General features: G+C 41.2%; 2 protein-coding genes across 2 annotated transcripts; both read left to right on the top strand.

Moving 5' to 3' along the window:
- The first annotated feature begins 856 nt into the window (after positions 1 to 856).
- LOC149768529 (uncharacterized) lies at positions 857 to 8,866 on the top strand. The gene is made up of 2 exons (XM_089930482.1): positions 857 to 4,485; positions 7,723 to 8,866. The coding sequence occupies exon 1, from the start codon at positions 939 to 941 to the stop codon at positions 3,159 to 3,161; it is 2,223 nt and encodes a 740-aa protein (XP_089786608.1). The 5' UTR covers positions 857 to 938; the 3' UTR covers positions 3,162 to 4,485; positions 7,723 to 8,866.
- Positions 8,867 to 11,375: 2,509 nt separating this feature from the next.
- Positions 11,376 to 16,515, top strand: LOC103706549 (serine--tRNA ligase-like). Its single transcript, XM_008790682.6, has 10 exons — positions 11,376 to 11,795; positions 11,898 to 11,968; positions 12,060 to 12,221; positions 12,306 to 12,411; positions 13,061 to 13,254; positions 14,953 to 15,056; positions 15,170 to 15,353; positions 15,440 to 15,619; positions 15,728 to 15,931; positions 16,043 to 16,515. Exons 1-10 carry the CDS (start codon positions 11,663 to 11,665, stop codon positions 16,058 to 16,060), a joined length of 1,356 nt encoding a protein of 451 aa, XP_008788904.3. The 5' UTR covers positions 11,376 to 11,662; the 3' UTR covers positions 16,061 to 16,515.
- The last annotated feature ends 681 nt before the right edge of the window (positions 16,516 to 17,196 follow it).

Here is a 17,196-nt window from a genome sequence, read left to right as displayed (position 1 = left end):
CGGATCAAATTCTATCGGATCGCATCAATTTGGTATCAGAGCAGTTCAATCCTTGGCCTTGGAAGATGGTGAACACCCGCTCTACAACCTCGAAGCAGCAAGAAGCGGCATCTTCAAAGGGCATCGACCCACATCAAGAAGGCTCGCGATCACCCGCGGCCTCGGCGGACCTGAGACCCGATCTTGATTCCACCGACCGTCTCTTGGAGTTCTTGCGTGGGAATCAAACAACTATGCAGCAGAGCCAACAACAATTGATGGAGAAGATGGATACCACGCAACGCCATATCGAGATGATGTTGCAACTATTGCTAAATCAGCGGCAAGAAACTCCACCGGGGGGAGCTCCGCGTCGGACCCGGGTGGAATCTCCGGCCCCTACCCGTGGACGACCAGGACGGAGGGGACCCCCTCCTCGTGAGCCTCTCCTTCCCAACCCACCAGAGGAGATGCGGCTGGACCAAGGAGAAGATCGACCTAGACCTCGACCCGAGCTCATACCGATTGGCGCACGCGCTAGGGCTCGGGGGATGAGCCCGATTGGCATCGACGACGGGTCGGATATGGAGGATGATCCCATCCAGAATTTTCAGATGAGGAACCAGCGTGTGGGAGAGTACCCACGCCGAGGATATGAACGAGATCGGGACCGTAATGGAGATCGAGAGGGAGGAAATCGCGGACTGACTCTTAGGCTGAAATTTTCGAAGTTTAAAGACGGCGATCCTCTCGATTGGGTGTATCGAGCTGAGCGGTTCTTTCACTACCATGGCACAGCGGAGGACCAAAAGGTATTGATCTCATCTTTTCACCTAGAAGAGACCGCCCTGCGATGGTTTCAAACTGCCGACCGAGCCCGACCTTTCAACGGTTGGGAGGATTTTTCTGCAGCAATTTGTCGGCGTTTCGGCCCTACCGAGTACGATGACTTCCAGTCTATGCTATCAAGGGTCACCCAAAAGACTACTGTTAGAGCCTTTCAAGAGGAGTTTGAGAGGATCAGCAACCGAGTGGTGGGGTGGAGCGACTCCGCGCTGAAAAGCGTATACCTCGGAGGACTTCGTGTCGACATTCAAGCCGAGGTGAGGACTTTGCGGCCACAATCTCTGGAGGATGCCTTTGCCTTGGCCCTAATGGTGGAAGAGAAGATCAAGACCACTCGATCAGCGGCACGGGGCAGTTGGACCAACCCCCGGGCCGGCCAAACCGCAGGGGGCTCCATCGGCCAGCCGAGAGCGCCGACGGTTGCAGCAGCCAACACAGGGCCGAGGACCCCTCTTCGCTTGTCAGGTGACGTCAAGAGGGTTGAGCGTCCACCCGGGAGGACCTTGACACCAGCACAAGTGGAGGAACGTCGAGCAAAAGGCCTATGTTTTCGCTGCGACGAGAAATTTACACCGGGACACCGGTGTGCGCGGCTCGTCGGAGCGGTGATGTTGATCGACGGATTGGAGGACGAGGCCGTGGCTGAAGATGGTGATGAGGTTGCTGAGGATGAGCCCCAAGATTTAGAGGCCAAGGAAGAGGACGTGCCACCTCAGATTTCATTGCATGCCTACTCTGGATCGGCGACACCGAAAACGCTACGCGTGGACGGCATGATCAAAAGACGTGTGGTGCGTATCCTCATAGATACGGGCAGCACCCACAATTTTTTGGATGAGAGGCTCGTCAAACAGATCGGTCTCGTAGCAGAGCCGACATTGGGCTTCGACGTGGCATTGGGTGACGGAGCCACGTTGAGGGCGGAGGGCATATGCCGAGGCATCACTTTGACGATCCAGGGCAGCCAATTCAAGCTCGATCTCTACCCGTTGGCATTACGAGGAGCTGATTTGGTTCTTGGTACGCAGTGGCTGCAGAGTCTTGGCACGGTTACATTCGACTTCGCCGAGATGTGGGTGACTTTCAGACGGAGCGGACGGCGAGTTAGATTGGATGGCATTCGGCCTAGCCCAAGGGCTGCACTTCAGCCCCTAGTCGGCTTGCCCGGACCCGACGCGCACAGCTACTTGATGCAGCTCTTACCTCTGTCGACGGAGACCACGACGGAGGCAGGTATACCTACTGATTTGGCTGCTCTCTTACTGGGGTTCGCAGATTTATTTGAGGAGCCTCATGGTCTTCCACCCGAGAGGGAGCACGATCATCACATAGAGATTGTACCGGGAGCAGAACCGGCGAATGTGAGGCCTTACCGCTACCCGCACGTTCAGAAGGAGGAGATCTCAAAGATGGTACGAGAGATGTTGGAGAGCGGCATCATTCAGCCCAGTAGAAGCTCATATTCATCGCCAGTGCTGCTGGTACATAAGAAGGACGGGACGTGGCGATTCTGCGTCGACTACCGGGCACTTAACGCGATCACCGTTAAGGACCGGTATCCGATTCCAGTCATCGAGGAGCTGTTGGATGAGCTTGCTGGTGCGGAATACTTCAGCAAACTTGATCTCCGTGCCGGATACCACCAGATCCGTGTCAGGCCCGAAGATGTGCACAAGATAGCGTTTCAGACACACGATGGCCATTATGAATTCCGGGTGATGCCGTTCGGCCTCACCAATGCACCAGCGATCATGGTCGTTGTGGACCGCCTCAGCAAGTATGCCCACTTTTCGGCGCTCGCACATCCATTTTCTGCTCGATGGGTGGCAGAGGTCTACATACGGGACATTGCTCGATTACATGGTATGCCTCGGACTATTGTTTCTGATCGTGACCGCATTTTTGTTAGCGCATTCTGGCAGGCTTACTTCAAACAGCAAGGGACGAAGCTTGCCATGAGCTCGGCTTACCACCCTCAGACCGATGGGCAGACGGAGGTGGTAAACCGCTGCATCGAGCAGTACTTGCGCTGTATGATTGGTGATCGGCCCCGAGAATGGCTTTCTTATTTACCTTGGGCCGAGTATTCGTACAACACCGCTTTCCACTCAGCCATAGGGATGACACCCTTTGAGGCGGTGTATGGACGAGTACCACCGACGCTGCGAGTTTATGATCCACTATCACATGCGGACCGGACAGAGGCAGATTTTGAGCTCTTAGACCGCGATGCTACCTTACGGCGGTTAAAGTTCCACATAACGACTGCGCAGAACAGGATGAAGCAGCTGCATGATCGGAAGCACAGAGATCCAGTATACGAGGTGGGCGACTGAGTATACGTCAAGGTGCAGCCTTATCGACAGTTGACACTGCGGCCCATGGCGAACCAGAAGCTCTCTCATCGCTTCTATGGGCCCTTTCAGATAATGGAGCGCATTGGACCCGTGGCGTATCGCATTGGAACGGGAACTGACACAAAACTATGGATAGATCCCTGGTTGAACGGCTCACCGTTGATCCACCAGCCATCTAGGTCCCACCCGACCGCAGTGGAAAGGTTTCAGTCAGTTAGCTCAATCATAAATAGATAAACCGACGAGTGGGATAGGAACTGGACTTGCCGACTACATCGAGAGTTCACCCGGTATTCCACGTGTCGCTTCTAAGGGCCCGACTTGGACCCAAGACATCTGTCGGCCCAATCATACATGAGCCACCGGAGGACGAGGTAGTGGAGCCGGTTCGAGTGCTGGCAAAGCGCAGAATACGAGTAGAAGGACGACTGGAAACCCAGATACTAGTGGAGTGGCTGGGGAGAGCAGCAGACCAGGCCACATGGGAGTTTGAGACTGAGATACTTGATCGTTTCCCTGACTTCCGACCTTGAGGACAAGGTTAAGGGAAGCGTGGTGGAGTGATGCGGTTGGATCCACTAGACCGCCTCGGACTTAATCATTTGGTTATTTTTGCTTTTGAGTCCTTGATGTTAATTTTATTTCAGCATAGCCTTGCTCGGGTTAGCCGACTTGGCCTTATTAGAGTCGCTTTGGGTTTAGTTGTTTCTTGAATTCAATTAGATCAAGTCAAGTTAAGGGGTCAGGTAGCCACCTATAAATAAATGTGGTGAGCACCTATTTCAGTATGCAAAAATTAATTGAAAGGCTTTTGCCCTAGCTCTCTTCCCTTCTCTCTTCTCTTCTTGCGACGCCTTCCCCCTCTCCCTAGGCCGCCGTCCAAGGCCGCCGCCCCCTCCTTCATCCGGCTGCACCACCTCTGTCCCGAGAGGCCAGCCACCTCCTCCCTCTTCTTCCTCTCCTCCTTGATCCCTTCCACCTTCTACAAACAACTCCATCCCGTTGGATTTTCAGCCCGTCCTTCCCTGCGCAGTCATCAGTCGGAGGCTGATATCTTAAGATCCCGACGTCATCTCTAGACCCACGACATACCGCTGGAAAGCTAACACGGAGATCTACAACATATCGAAAATTGAGATCGATCTGACGGACGGATCTTCAGAAATCGTGTCTGCAATCAGGTCGGAACTATCCTTCCAGAAATCAAGAAGAGTCAAGAATCTTGGGATATGGATCAAATTCTATCGGATTGCATCAGACAGATAGAAAGAGAAGATGCTAGCTCGGGCTTCATTGTTACCAGGTTTGTAAAGGAGTTCGGCTTTCTCAGTAACTGGATAGATTTTGGTTGATGATTAGCTCTTGGTTTGATGATGTGGTCCTCCTTAGGTTGTATTTCCAAATCCATTTGCCAAAGGTGTGCTTGCTGTCTTAGAGATTATGATTTTTTTACCTTTTAAGTAACTTTTGGGTTTTAGAGGATCTCTTATAGATAAAAATGTCTTTACAGATAGAAATACATGATCCACATTTCAAAAGGCAATCTTTAAATGAAGAGGACCAGAGGTTTAACACAAGATTGCCTGATGAATTGTGATTATCATTTTGTAGATCTCTGAATTATCATGATTGATGAATAATAATGACCATTATGGATCTGGCTTGTTTGCTAACAGCTATGTTTATTGAGCCCGTACTATACTAGTATCTCTTTGTTATGTAAGAGAAAAAACGATGCTTCATATGAATGTAGATGAAACATCATATTGGGCATACTGTACTTTTTTCTCTTTTTTCCTTGTTTGTTTTTTGGGTTTATGTAAGTGTGTGTCATTGTTGAAATGGCACATAGAAACCACATGTTAACTGCTGTCTTATATGATCAAATCAAACATTCATTTCTTACTTTAATGAGAGCTCGAGATAATACTAAAGGACGTCCACTTCAACAAGTTAAACATTTAGCTCCAAAAAATTTCATCACTAAAAAACAAATTTTGTCGCCTAAAGCTTTTTCTGATGAAAAGAATTTTGTTTCCCACTTTGTTGCCAGAGCTCTGTTGCTACAAGTGATATTCTAGTTGTACCCTGTAACTGTTGTGAATTTTTTAGGTCATCAATGTTCATATTGATTTGGTGATATGTATTTAATGCACAATGAGTATTCTCCCGGAATCCTTCATCCATGAGAATTTTTCAACTATAACTAACCCATGAGACAGAGTGACTTTCTGTTGGCCAGTGCAGGTTTTTTTTACTTTTATTTTTTTCAATTTTTCTTTTTCCTCTTGGCCTATGACATCCAAATGCTTGCTAGGGAAACTGATGGGTTACCATATGGCAATTGATATGGTTGAAACCATTAAGCTACTCTTCCCTTTGAAATCATTATTACAATACATTTTGGCAGATTGAGAGACTCATTTTAATGGTACCGAACCCTTAATGTAAAATATGATCTTTATGATTGTTATCCAATTTCTAAACATATCAAATGCAGGTCTTCATATCTTTGCACTGGTTTCTGAGCAGATAGGCATAAACTGGCATAGTATCTTGAATTTACTATCACCATGTCTATGTTTCTAAGGCCTTTTGACTCTATTTGAGTTGATACATTTGATTGGCAATTGCATTGCCTTCTATAGCCATTGTGCTTATCTGATCTCTTTTCATGCTGATACAGCTGAAGTGGGTTTTGTAGTTAGGGCTGTCAACGAGCCAAGCCGAGCCCGAGCCTGGGAGAGCTCGGCTCGGCTCGTTTCACAGAAGCTCAGGCTCGGGCTCGGGCTCGGGCTTGGGCTCGGTAACGAGCTCTATTTTGGGCTCGAGCTCGGGCTTGCTTGGCAAAGCAAAGGCTCGGGCTTGAGCTCGTAAAGCTCGTTTCAATTACGAGCTCTATAACGAGCCCGAGCTCGGGCTCGTAATCGGGCTCGAGCTCAGGCTCGGGCTCGATAACAAACTATTTTTCTCTATGTGATTAGATTTTTATGAATTATGGTGCTGAAATAAGATTTTTCAGTGGAAGACTAGAGCTCGTTTGGGTTCGTGAGCTGCTCGGGCTCGAGTGTAAACGAGCCTCATATTGGGCTCGGGCTCGGGCTCGTTTGACTACCGAGCCGAGCCCGAGCCGAGCTTTTACCGAGCCGAGCCCGAGCAGCTCGGCTCATTAACAGCCCTATTTGTAGTTTCATCTAGGGAGAAGCTTCTTAAGATGATTGGTATATACTACACTCTCATACCCGATGAATAATGTACTTATCAGATGTAAAATTACTTTATCACTACTAATACTTTGTAAATGGCTCATCTTGCAGAGGTTTTGATAAGCTCTCCATATATGTTTCTTCCTCCTGTTAAAAGTTTATCATCTCCTCCAACAAATCCTGTCCTCTGCCTAGGTTTCCTTCCTTAGACAGCCCTCTAACCAAAATTTCATAGCTAGTTGAATTCGGCTTAAGCGTTCTCTCCCCCATCTTCCCAAAAATCTCCAGTGCATGACCAATCGATCCTGCCTTGACCAACTCATCAAACATTTTGTTGTAGAATCCCACATTAACTTTTGAAGCCCACTCTGCAGTGTTCACCATCTTCTCAAGAAACCCAGATGTCACAGAATCAGGATTCACCGATTTTCCAGGCATTTCTTCTAACAGCTTCCTGATTTTCATGTTGCTGCACAGAATTGCTAGGTAAAAATAAATGAAGTGTATTCATGGGTGAAATTAGGTAAGATCTGACATCGTAAATCATCTATGTGCCTGTTGTTTAAATTTTTCTCGATTTTCATGACAATGATGAGTGTTGCTGCATGTGATGCTGCGTTCAATCTTGGAAAACTGTGACATGTGAGTGCCCCTTTTGCATTGTTCTGATCGGATTGTGATCATTAGAGTCTTTTCGGCATGCAAAATTTTTATTTGCTATTTATGCTTGTATGTGCTTATGATCAGCTGAAAAAGACCGACGAAGCATTTGAAAAGTGATTTGTATATTGTCATAGAATACCGAAGAGAGGGAACTGTTATGATCATCTGAAAGAGTTTTACAATATATGAAAAGCATATCTCTTGGGACTTGCAAGTTGCAACATTATATGTTAGCCTGTCACTGATGAATGCGATCGCTGGATGTTAGAATCATACAAGAAAGAGTGTTTGGTGCCAACAAAAGCATCTTGGGTATCTTGCAGTTATGGAAGACACTTGATTGCAGATGTAATCTTCACATCATGTGCATTATGTAATAGAATGGTTTATTTAAGGGTTTAAGATAAAACAAGGTGATTAAATAGGCATGTTATATAATATTTTCTACAAATGCCCCTGAAAGGGTAATATCTGCTTACAGGACAAAAACAGTTGAAATCCAATGGTATTTTCATTAAGATTAGCATGTCCACATATACCAATACAGCGGATATACAATGGAACCCTGAACTGTAAATCCTTCATCTTGACCTTTGAGTTACTAAGCTATACTTGATTCTTAATCTCCCAAACTTAGTTTTTGAATCCACAATGAAATTCTACTTGCGCAGATGTTAGGAGGATGCATTGGGGAATTTTCTGCCGATCCACTGCAAGCTGTAAATACTACCGTGACCCTGACCACAAGCATATTCCACTGAAGAAAATGTAAATATGTTGTAGTTTAAGGGGTGTCTATTTCTTGTTTCTCTCGAAAAGAAAAGGTTTCTTTTCTTGATTTTGTTGGTTTGGCCAACATGAAGGAAAGTTGAAATCGCCTTCACTTCCTTTCTGAATTTAATTTTCATTGGTTACTTGTTTTAAGTTGTAGGCCTCCTATTAATCTCGTTCTTTTGTTAGTAATCTTGGCATCCTGCAAAGGACACCTGTGCCAATTTGATTAATTGCGTAATGGAAATTAAGTTCTTTATTACTTTGTTTAATTTTCATTTCTGCCTTTAGAGATGCTTAAAAATCTTGGCATCCACTAGGTCATTCTTGGACACTCAGAACGAAGACTCCTGTTGGGTGAATCAGATGAAGTAGGCTCCTTAAGAGACAATGCTATGGTACACACATGTAGCTGATACTGCTTTTGATTATGTCCCAATTCATTTTCAGCAACCATAGCAACCAGGACATGTTTTGTTGAATGTACCCATTTCTTTGACCTTAGGGTGAAAGTATGTTTGTTTTGAGTTTGTAATAGATGTAATCATCAAATGACTAAAAGATGCTCTGTTTTAGTTGAAACCAAAAAAACTGCAATGGCTTAGTGAGGGCACCATGTAGCAAAACACTTGCTTTATATAAATAATTTTGACATACTTTATAGCATTATGGCAGCACCAAGCATGCTAAAATTGATTTGATTTGGATCTAGTAAAAAGTTGATGCATGACGGTTGATGAGAGGGAAATATTTCAAATATCATAATTTTCATTTACGGATTTGGTGTATCTGTTCTGCTAGGCTAAATCTCTTAGTTCTTTTTTTCATTTACTAATTTTCAGAATCCATTGAAACAACAATTGGTAAGTAATTGCACAACATTTTTTTTATAGCTTGCATATTTAGTAGTTCCTTAGGTTCTACCACTGAAGATCTTTAATACATCAGGAAAAATAATAATTTGCATCATATAATAATCAAGATGTGATAATCGGCCCAAATTAATCCCTTGGACTGAAGGGGCAAGCCCAACCTACTCCAGCCTAACAATACAAAAACAAAAAAGAAAAAAAATGGGGGTGGGGGGGGGGAGGCTGGAACAGGGGATTGCGATCTCCTGCCTGAGTGTCTGCTGTTGAGGGATAAGGATGTTGCAGCGAGCTTCTCGGGGTCGGTACCAATGACCGGTCACCATTGGGGGCTATTGCAATCGACGAACGGCCGACCGAATCTGCCGATAAGCCGAGCTTATCTTCTTCTCCTAAAACTCTCTATAAATATCCTGATTTCCTTCCACTCGATCCACCATGAAGCTCTCTCCTCCCTCCTTCTTCGGTGCCGGCGTGCTACCCCCGTTGTGCACCACTGCCTGAAGCCCCTTCTCTCTCTAGTTTTACCATTCTCCAGTTTCTCTATTCCGAGACCAATCTTCCTTTTCCCACCAGAGTCCACCGCCAGCGACCGAGGGCCGCACCACCGCCGCTCACCGATGAGTTAGTTCCCCACCCCGTCACCCCTTTCTTAGGCCGAGAAAGGCGCCACTAAGGCAGCTAGGGACGCTGCCCCTCCTCTTCTCTCCCCTTCTCTATTTTGGCCAAGCACAACCACTCCCACCAGTCATTGCCACCATCTTCGGTTATGGCTATGGTCCTTGGTTGTCACCTACGCCACCACTACCGGCTCCATCATTCTTGGCCGCCGGATCCCTAGTACCCACCTCCAGCCTCTTCTCTCCTCTTCCCTCTTTTCCTTCCCGTTTCTTTTTCTTCATATTTCTTCTTTTCTTCCCATTTTGTCCTTATTCATTTATTTGTCTGATTCCTCTTTAGCCTGCGGATTAGATGCAGGGGTGACTTGTGTCAATGACAAACCAAATCTAGACGCTTAAACCAGACCTAGGAATTTTAGTTCAAATGTATAACTCTCTTTGCTCAGATTCAAGTTGACCTTTAGGTGGAGGCCCTGAACCACTTTGGTACTCGAGTTATAGATTTGAACTAAAATTCAAGTTGACCCTTAGGTGCAGTCCCTCAACCTTATCAAATATCCTCTAGTTGTTCTTGATTTTTATTGAGCCACTTAAATCATAGCTCTTGATTAGTTTAGTTCATCTTGTTCAAACCTACCCATGCAGTCGGGTACCACCCCTGATCGACCTTACTTTGTCTTCACCTTGATTTGGGCATGAGGTCGTATTCTCCAATAGTATTTTAATTTGTAACTTTACTTGGATGCTAATATAATGATAAAAATAATGATATTTTAATGATATTAAAATAGGTGAATCTGATCCATCTAACTAAAAAATAGAATTTTGAAGCGAGAAGCGGTAAGTAACCTAATGCTTCAAAGTGTGTTTTTCTGAAATTTGATAAAGTTATAATTAGTTGATTAACTTTGTATGTGATCTCTATTTTATACTTGATTAAATAAGTTAGGTATGTTATTATTGTAATTGTTTTAAAATACATAGTGTTATGTTAATATATCGATCATTACATATATTTTAAAATATATGTACGTTTAAATTCACTATATTTTGATAATTAGATCGTAGTAAAATATAGCATTAACTTAGTCGAGAATTAGGTTAGAGATCATTAAAATATATAAATTTTGGTTCATCATGTTCAATTATTTATATTTGGAGTTGAGATAGCCTATTAGATAGCCTATAGGTAGTGTTTGGTGATCCAAATGGGATCACCGAAATGATTTTAGATCACCACTGATTCTTATCCTGGAATAATCTGATTCTCGATTATTTAAGATCACTACATTTATTTTGCTATGTTTCGGTGATTAAAGATTCGCAGGTATCCATGAGTAATCTGTTTGGCATTTCATGAGAATCTAAGATCATTTTCCATAAAAATATATTTATTAATGATATAAATATAATATAATTAATATATTAATATTTATCAATATATTAATTATTAGCATATTCCATAAAAAATATATTTATTAGTCCTATGAATTATTAATGCTATAAAGATATATTAATTGTTATTATAGAATTAATATTTTTATTTATACTTATAATACATTAATTTCTAATACTAATAATTATTTTGATCAAAAAAATAAGATAAATAGAAGAAATATATTAAATACTTTCATTATATAAATATAAAATACAAGAATATATTTCTACTATAATTTAAAATTATCATTGAATAATAATATGATAAATAATATAATATAATATAATATATATCATATATATATATATGATATCAATATTATATAATATATAATAAATATTGACGTAGTATATCAACAGTATATTGATATATCAATTTTTTTCATTGGACTGTGAAGCATTTTTGTCCTTAACTTTCAGCCCAAGCTAGAGGCATTTTTGTTTTACTACTAAGTTAGGCAGTGATTTGCAGGGTGGGGATAATTTGAGATTACTGTCACGTAGAATTACTATAGTGTAATCAAATATAGTGATTTTATTATTTTCACCCACATCATTCTTGATTTTAGGATGATCATTCTGTACCAAACGCCCCTATATAATTTTGGACGGCTCCAAACCATAATTGTGTTCTTAATATAGGGATTTGCGTGCAATATAAGAGAAAGGCGGGGGTTGGGGTAATTAAGGGAAAGTCAGGGGCCACGGTTCAAAAACACTTTCAAAGGGAAATATGGAAACAACCAAGGGGCAATAAATTTTTCTTAATATTAAAATTCGCTCCAGAGGCTAGGGTTTCCTCTCCCACCCTTAGCTGCTTCTAAAACCCTTCTCCTAGATCTCCCTTCCCACATCCTCATCTATATCTTCTCAGAGCAGGAAGCCGCAGGGGGGTGGGGGTGCAGGAAGAAGCGATGCTGGACATCAACCTTTTCAGGGCGGAGAAGGGGTTCGATCCCGAGCGCGTCCGCGAATCGCAGCGCCGCCGCTTCGCCAGCGTCGACATCGTCGACGAGATCATCCGCCTCGACAAGGAATGGCGCCAACGTAATATAAAAGATTTTTTGGTCTCGCTCGTCTTTTGCCGATCTTTTTCTCAACCTCAATCTCCGTTATGTTACAAGATCCCCTTACGTTTAATTCCTCCAGGCCAATTCGAGCTCGAGAGTCTGAGGAAGGACTTCAATCGCATCAACAAGGAGGTCGCCCGCCTCAAGATCGTGAGTTATTCTCTCGTTTACGTTTTCTTGTACTTTTTTTTGAGCGATTTGGAATCGATCCAAAGTTTTGTTCTGTTTTGGATTGGTGAAGGCAAAGGAAGATGCGACGGAGATGATAAAGAGCACGGAGGAGAACAAGAAGCTGACGGCCGCGAAGGAGGTCGAGGTCCAGGAAGCCAAGGCCGCGCTGGACGCGAGGCTTGAGACCGTCGGCAATCTCGTCCATGACTCCGTCCCTGTTAGCAATGACGAGGTCTCATGCTGGATTCCATCTTTTCGTGATTTTTCTGTTTTGGAAGCTGGTGATTGTTGATAGATGTAAAAATGGTTTTTGCAGGCGAACAATGAAGTGATTCGGATATGGGGGGAGCGGCGGATGGAGGGAAAGTGGAGGAATCATGTTGACCTTGTCAGGCTCCTCGATATTGTGGATATGGAAAAGGGTATGATTAGGTTGGACTTCTTTGTGGTTCGTGTTTTCGTTATTTGAGTAGAAATGCAGTGTGCTAAGCAATGGCAAGCTTATCTGATACTAAGTAAAATACTCCTTTAGGATTGGATGTTACGGATTCACTATGCTTTTGTTTATAAACATATCATCTTGTTTGATGCTGGTTGCTATATGCTTATGTTCGAAATGTTGCAACCAATATCATCAACATTTGTGGTCTCTTCTGATAAAAACACTTAATTTATACCTTATAAGATTGGAATCGATAGACTTAAAAGCACATATATATTTAACCTGGACTAGTACTGAGTTGAATCGTGTCTATCCGGTGTCCAGATGCAGAGGACTTTATTATCACCCTTTTTATTGCATTTGTGAGAAACAAAGATAATGATATATTACCAGCCCATATTTATCAAACATAGAATTTTACTATAGTAGGTTTTATAAAGTAGCTACTTTTTGGCATGACTTACTTACTTTGTGCTCCTCACTGACCCTTCGTTCAAACTAGATAACTTTTGATCTCTAAGTAATATCACAAAAGATTTAATTAGGTAATAACTTTGATTAATGAATGGCTGTCATATTAATGATGTCCATAAGCGAAACATGTAAATGTCATGCTTTTGGATGTGTAGGTACGGATGTAGCTGGTGGGAGAGGTTTCTATTTGAAGGGTGAAGGTGTCCTCTTAAATATGGCACTTATAAACTTTGGATTGGCATTTTTGAGGAAAAGAAACTACCAACCAATGCAGACTCCTCTTTTCATGAGAAAGGATATAATGGCAAAATGCGCTCAGCTGGCTCAATTTGATGAGGAACTTTACAAGGTAAGCATTAGATATTATTTTTTGTAGTTCAGCTGATATTTTGGGCTTTTCTGTAAATATTGTTCGAGAGTTCTAGGATTAGACTATTCTTAGTTTAGTAAGAAATCTGAGATGTGATTGTTCTTACGATATATACTTGTTATATTGTTTTGTTCAAAGCCCTAAAATTACATATGCTCAGTAGATATTCTGTTTTAAGCATGACATATGTAGAACTCTGAAGGTATACGAAGGAATTAAACCTCCGCTGTTGGTCATGTTACCATCATTTAATTATTGAATGGAATCGCATTCATAATGGTGAAAATTGAAATATTGTAGCAGATCTTGAAGACGGATTTTCTAATTTCATCCCTCAAATAACAAGTGTTGAAGCATTGTAATAATGTAAGGAGACCAATCTTGGCCGAGAAGTGCTAAAAGTGGAGTGCACGTGCTATTTGTTTCTCTTATTCTTAATTATAGGTCAATGATCGAGATTAAGTCAAGCAAATAAATGACTAATACTAAATGTAGGTTTCTCTGGATTTAAGCCACATGCATATATGTAGGGGATATGCCTTAGATGGGCATTTTTTAAAAAGAATTTGATCCATTTGTTCTTCTTTTGTTCTTTTTCCTAGATTGAAGCTTAAGGATTTGCATCTAAATTTTACATTTGACATCCTTGAGAACATATTTCCATGCCCTTTATATATTTTTTCACAAGAATCTGGATTTATTTTTTTACAGCTATTACTGGTGATCTGAACTAAATTTTAGTTTTTTATAGAGAAATTTAAAACATTATGTACTGCCGATCATTATTGCGCTATTCTACTGAATCTTTCTTAGTTTTATAAATTTAAAACATTCATGAAGCCATATTAACAAACGCTTATGTTCTGCTTAGGTTTCTTAATATACGATAACTTGTGCTTTAAAAATTACTGAAGCCTAACATAATTTGAATTTAGTTTTTCCAATATGCTTCCTAAAGGCTTTTTTAAAACACATCATAAACCCATCATGTGAAAAAAGAGAAATTAATCAAAAAAAGGTTTTAAAATGTCATATACATTAGTTTCAGCCAAGATTTATCAAATGTTTAAAGTTGTTACATCTCAAGTAGTCGAGCATCACCTTTAAGCAGCTGTTTAAGTGCCCAACTGGCTGGTTTCAAGAGCCCAGAAATCACTTCATTTTATGAAAGAAAAAACAAAATCCAACAGAACGTACCATATTCTTTAAGATGATCACAGAAGCAACCATGGATGCAGATTAGAACTTTTGTTGGACATATGTAACTAATTCAAGAGGATTGTTGATGACTCTCTCAGCTACTGAAAATTGCGAGGCACATTCATTCATGACTAAAACCAGAATGAATATTTGAATATTGGTGGCGGTTCCCTGAATCAATGTCATGTTTCTCCACATACATAGTCCATGTGGTTGGTTCAAGAGGGAAGAGTATCTATCAAATGGTTGTAATTTAAGAGGGAATGATAGAGACAGGCATTTTAGTCTTCTGAAGTTGTATCCAAATGTGAAATGCAGGGGGTACAAAGTCGAACCCCATTATGCATATTATATATAGTAGATAGACAAATTTGTTTTGCACATAATAACAAGCTGCCTGGGCATTTATTGAGTAACATTATTAAACAATTTTAATTTGGAGATTTTCTGGATCATGACATAGCTCATCTTTAACAGGTAACAGGTGAAGGGGATGACAAATATCTGATTGCTACTGCAGAACAGCCATTGTGTGCTTATCATCTGAATGATCGAATCTATCCTTCTGAGTTGCCCATACGGTATAGTTCTTCCCTTTTCTTTTGTTTAGTTTCATTGATGACTTTTGTACTGTCACCAGAAAGAATTACATGGCCCAGGTTATGACTTGTAATATATCTGAATGTGCTTTTAGATATGCTGGATATTCAACCTGCTTCCGGAAAGAAGCTGGTTCACATGGTAGAGACACATTGGGCATTTTCAGAGTCCATCAGTTTGAAAAAGTAGAGCAATTCTGTATTACTAGTCCAAATAACAATGACTCTTGGGAGATGCACGAGGAAATGATAAAAAATTCTGAGGATTTCTATAAGGAGGTGTGCTCTTGTGAAGTCTATAATCATTTTTTTACTGTTACCTGCTAGCATATATAAAGTTTTTTTATGGAACTTATATGTTTCAGCTGAACATTCCCTATCAAGTCGTAGCTATCGTTTCTGGTGCTCTAAATGATTCAGCAGCCAAGAAGTATGACTTGGAAGGATGGTTTCCTGCAGCACAGACCTACAGGGAGCTAGTCTCCTGTTCAAATTGCACGGATTACCAATCAAGGAGACTAGGAATTGGATACGGCCAGAAAAAGGCAAGAAATTCAAACTTTTGTTCCTTTTGACCTAATAAAAGATGCTGGTTTGGTGTCCAGAGCAAAATAATAGTACGAATCTGAGTTCATATGTTGGCACCTGTGCAGAATGATGAGCAAGCGAAGCAGCATGTTCATATGCTGAACTCTACCTTAACAGCAACAGAAAGGACAATTTGTTGTATTCTCGAAAACTATCAGAGGGAAGATGGAGTTGAAATTCCCAAAGTGTTACAGCCCTTCATGGGGGGGCTAGACTTTCTCCCATTCATGAAAAGCCCAGAAATCAAATCTAAAAAGACCAAAGCCAAGGTTTTTCTCTCTCCCTTACTCTCTTCACTATGTTGAAGTAAATGGCCAATAAAGCTGGCTGAATCTTTCATTCATTTTTTTTTTTTTTACTTTTTTTGTATGATTGGGCAGGGTAACACCGGTTCATAAGATGAGGAACAGAGCAAGGCACATCTCATCCAAGGGATTGACGCATCTTTTATTTTTTGACATAAGAAGTATTTTGCATTAGTTTTTGGGCTAATGTCACCATTCACTATTTACAATTATAACAGAATACCATGTCGGCTGTTTTCAAAAAAGTTTTTAGAATAGAGGGTTGAAGTTTGAGTATAATTGGGATTTAGTCCGTTAATGTGTAACTTGGGAAGTGCTTGTGGTTGATGTTAAAGCTGGCAACCCAAAAAGTTGGTGTCCAACCTCTTGCAGGGAGAGGGAGGGTATCGATCGCTGCTTAGAATTTCATGGGTGCATGAAATTTGTTAGTACGTGTATTCATAGCTATGTTCCTCCCTCAGCTATGAAATTTGTTGTCCATTGACCCAGCTATCTGGATTTTGTACCAAATATTTGCCAAAATGGGTATTTTTGTTGTCTTATTTTAATTATCCTTTTTGTTGATATAATTTACCTTCTGTTTCTCATTAAATGGATGATACCTTTTATATTGTCGTTTAAAATATGAGAGAAAGCTTGGATGACTGGGAAACCTCATTTGACTAATTTATATATATATATATATATATATATATATATATATATATATGTATAGGGGATTGATAACCTACTCTTGGTAGGTTATCAATCTACCCATTTTTTCGTAGAATATCCTTACTTTTTATAACTCTTAAGGGTATTTTATGTTTTGTTACAATCCCACCTTAACTCATCCTCTCAACCCCCAATTTGTACTCTCCCCCCTCTCTCTCTCCAGTATATATATATATATACACACACACACACGCATATACGTACGTATATATACGTATATACGTACGCACGCATATACGTACGTATCTATAACGCATATACGTACGTATATATATACGTATATATATGTATATGTAGATACATAAATACATACATACATACATGCATATATATATATATGTGTGTGTGTGTGTGTGTGTATAGATATATATGTGTATCTACACACACACACACACATATATATATATAGAGTGTGTGTGTGTGTATATATGCGTGTGTATATATATATATATGCGTGTGTATATATATATATATGCGTGTGTATATATATGTATATATATATATGTGTGTGTATA

This window comes from Phoenix dactylifera, chromosome 1, assembly GCF_051530095.1.
Source record: "Phoenix dactylifera cultivar Ajwa chromosome 1, Ajwa_hap1_PhDact_Kaust_v1.1, whole genome shotgun sequence".
Taxonomy (NCBI): domain Eukaryota; kingdom Viridiplantae; phylum Streptophyta; class Magnoliopsida; order Arecales; family Arecaceae; genus Phoenix; species Phoenix dactylifera.
This window is presented reverse-complemented; position numbering and strand designations above follow the sequence as displayed.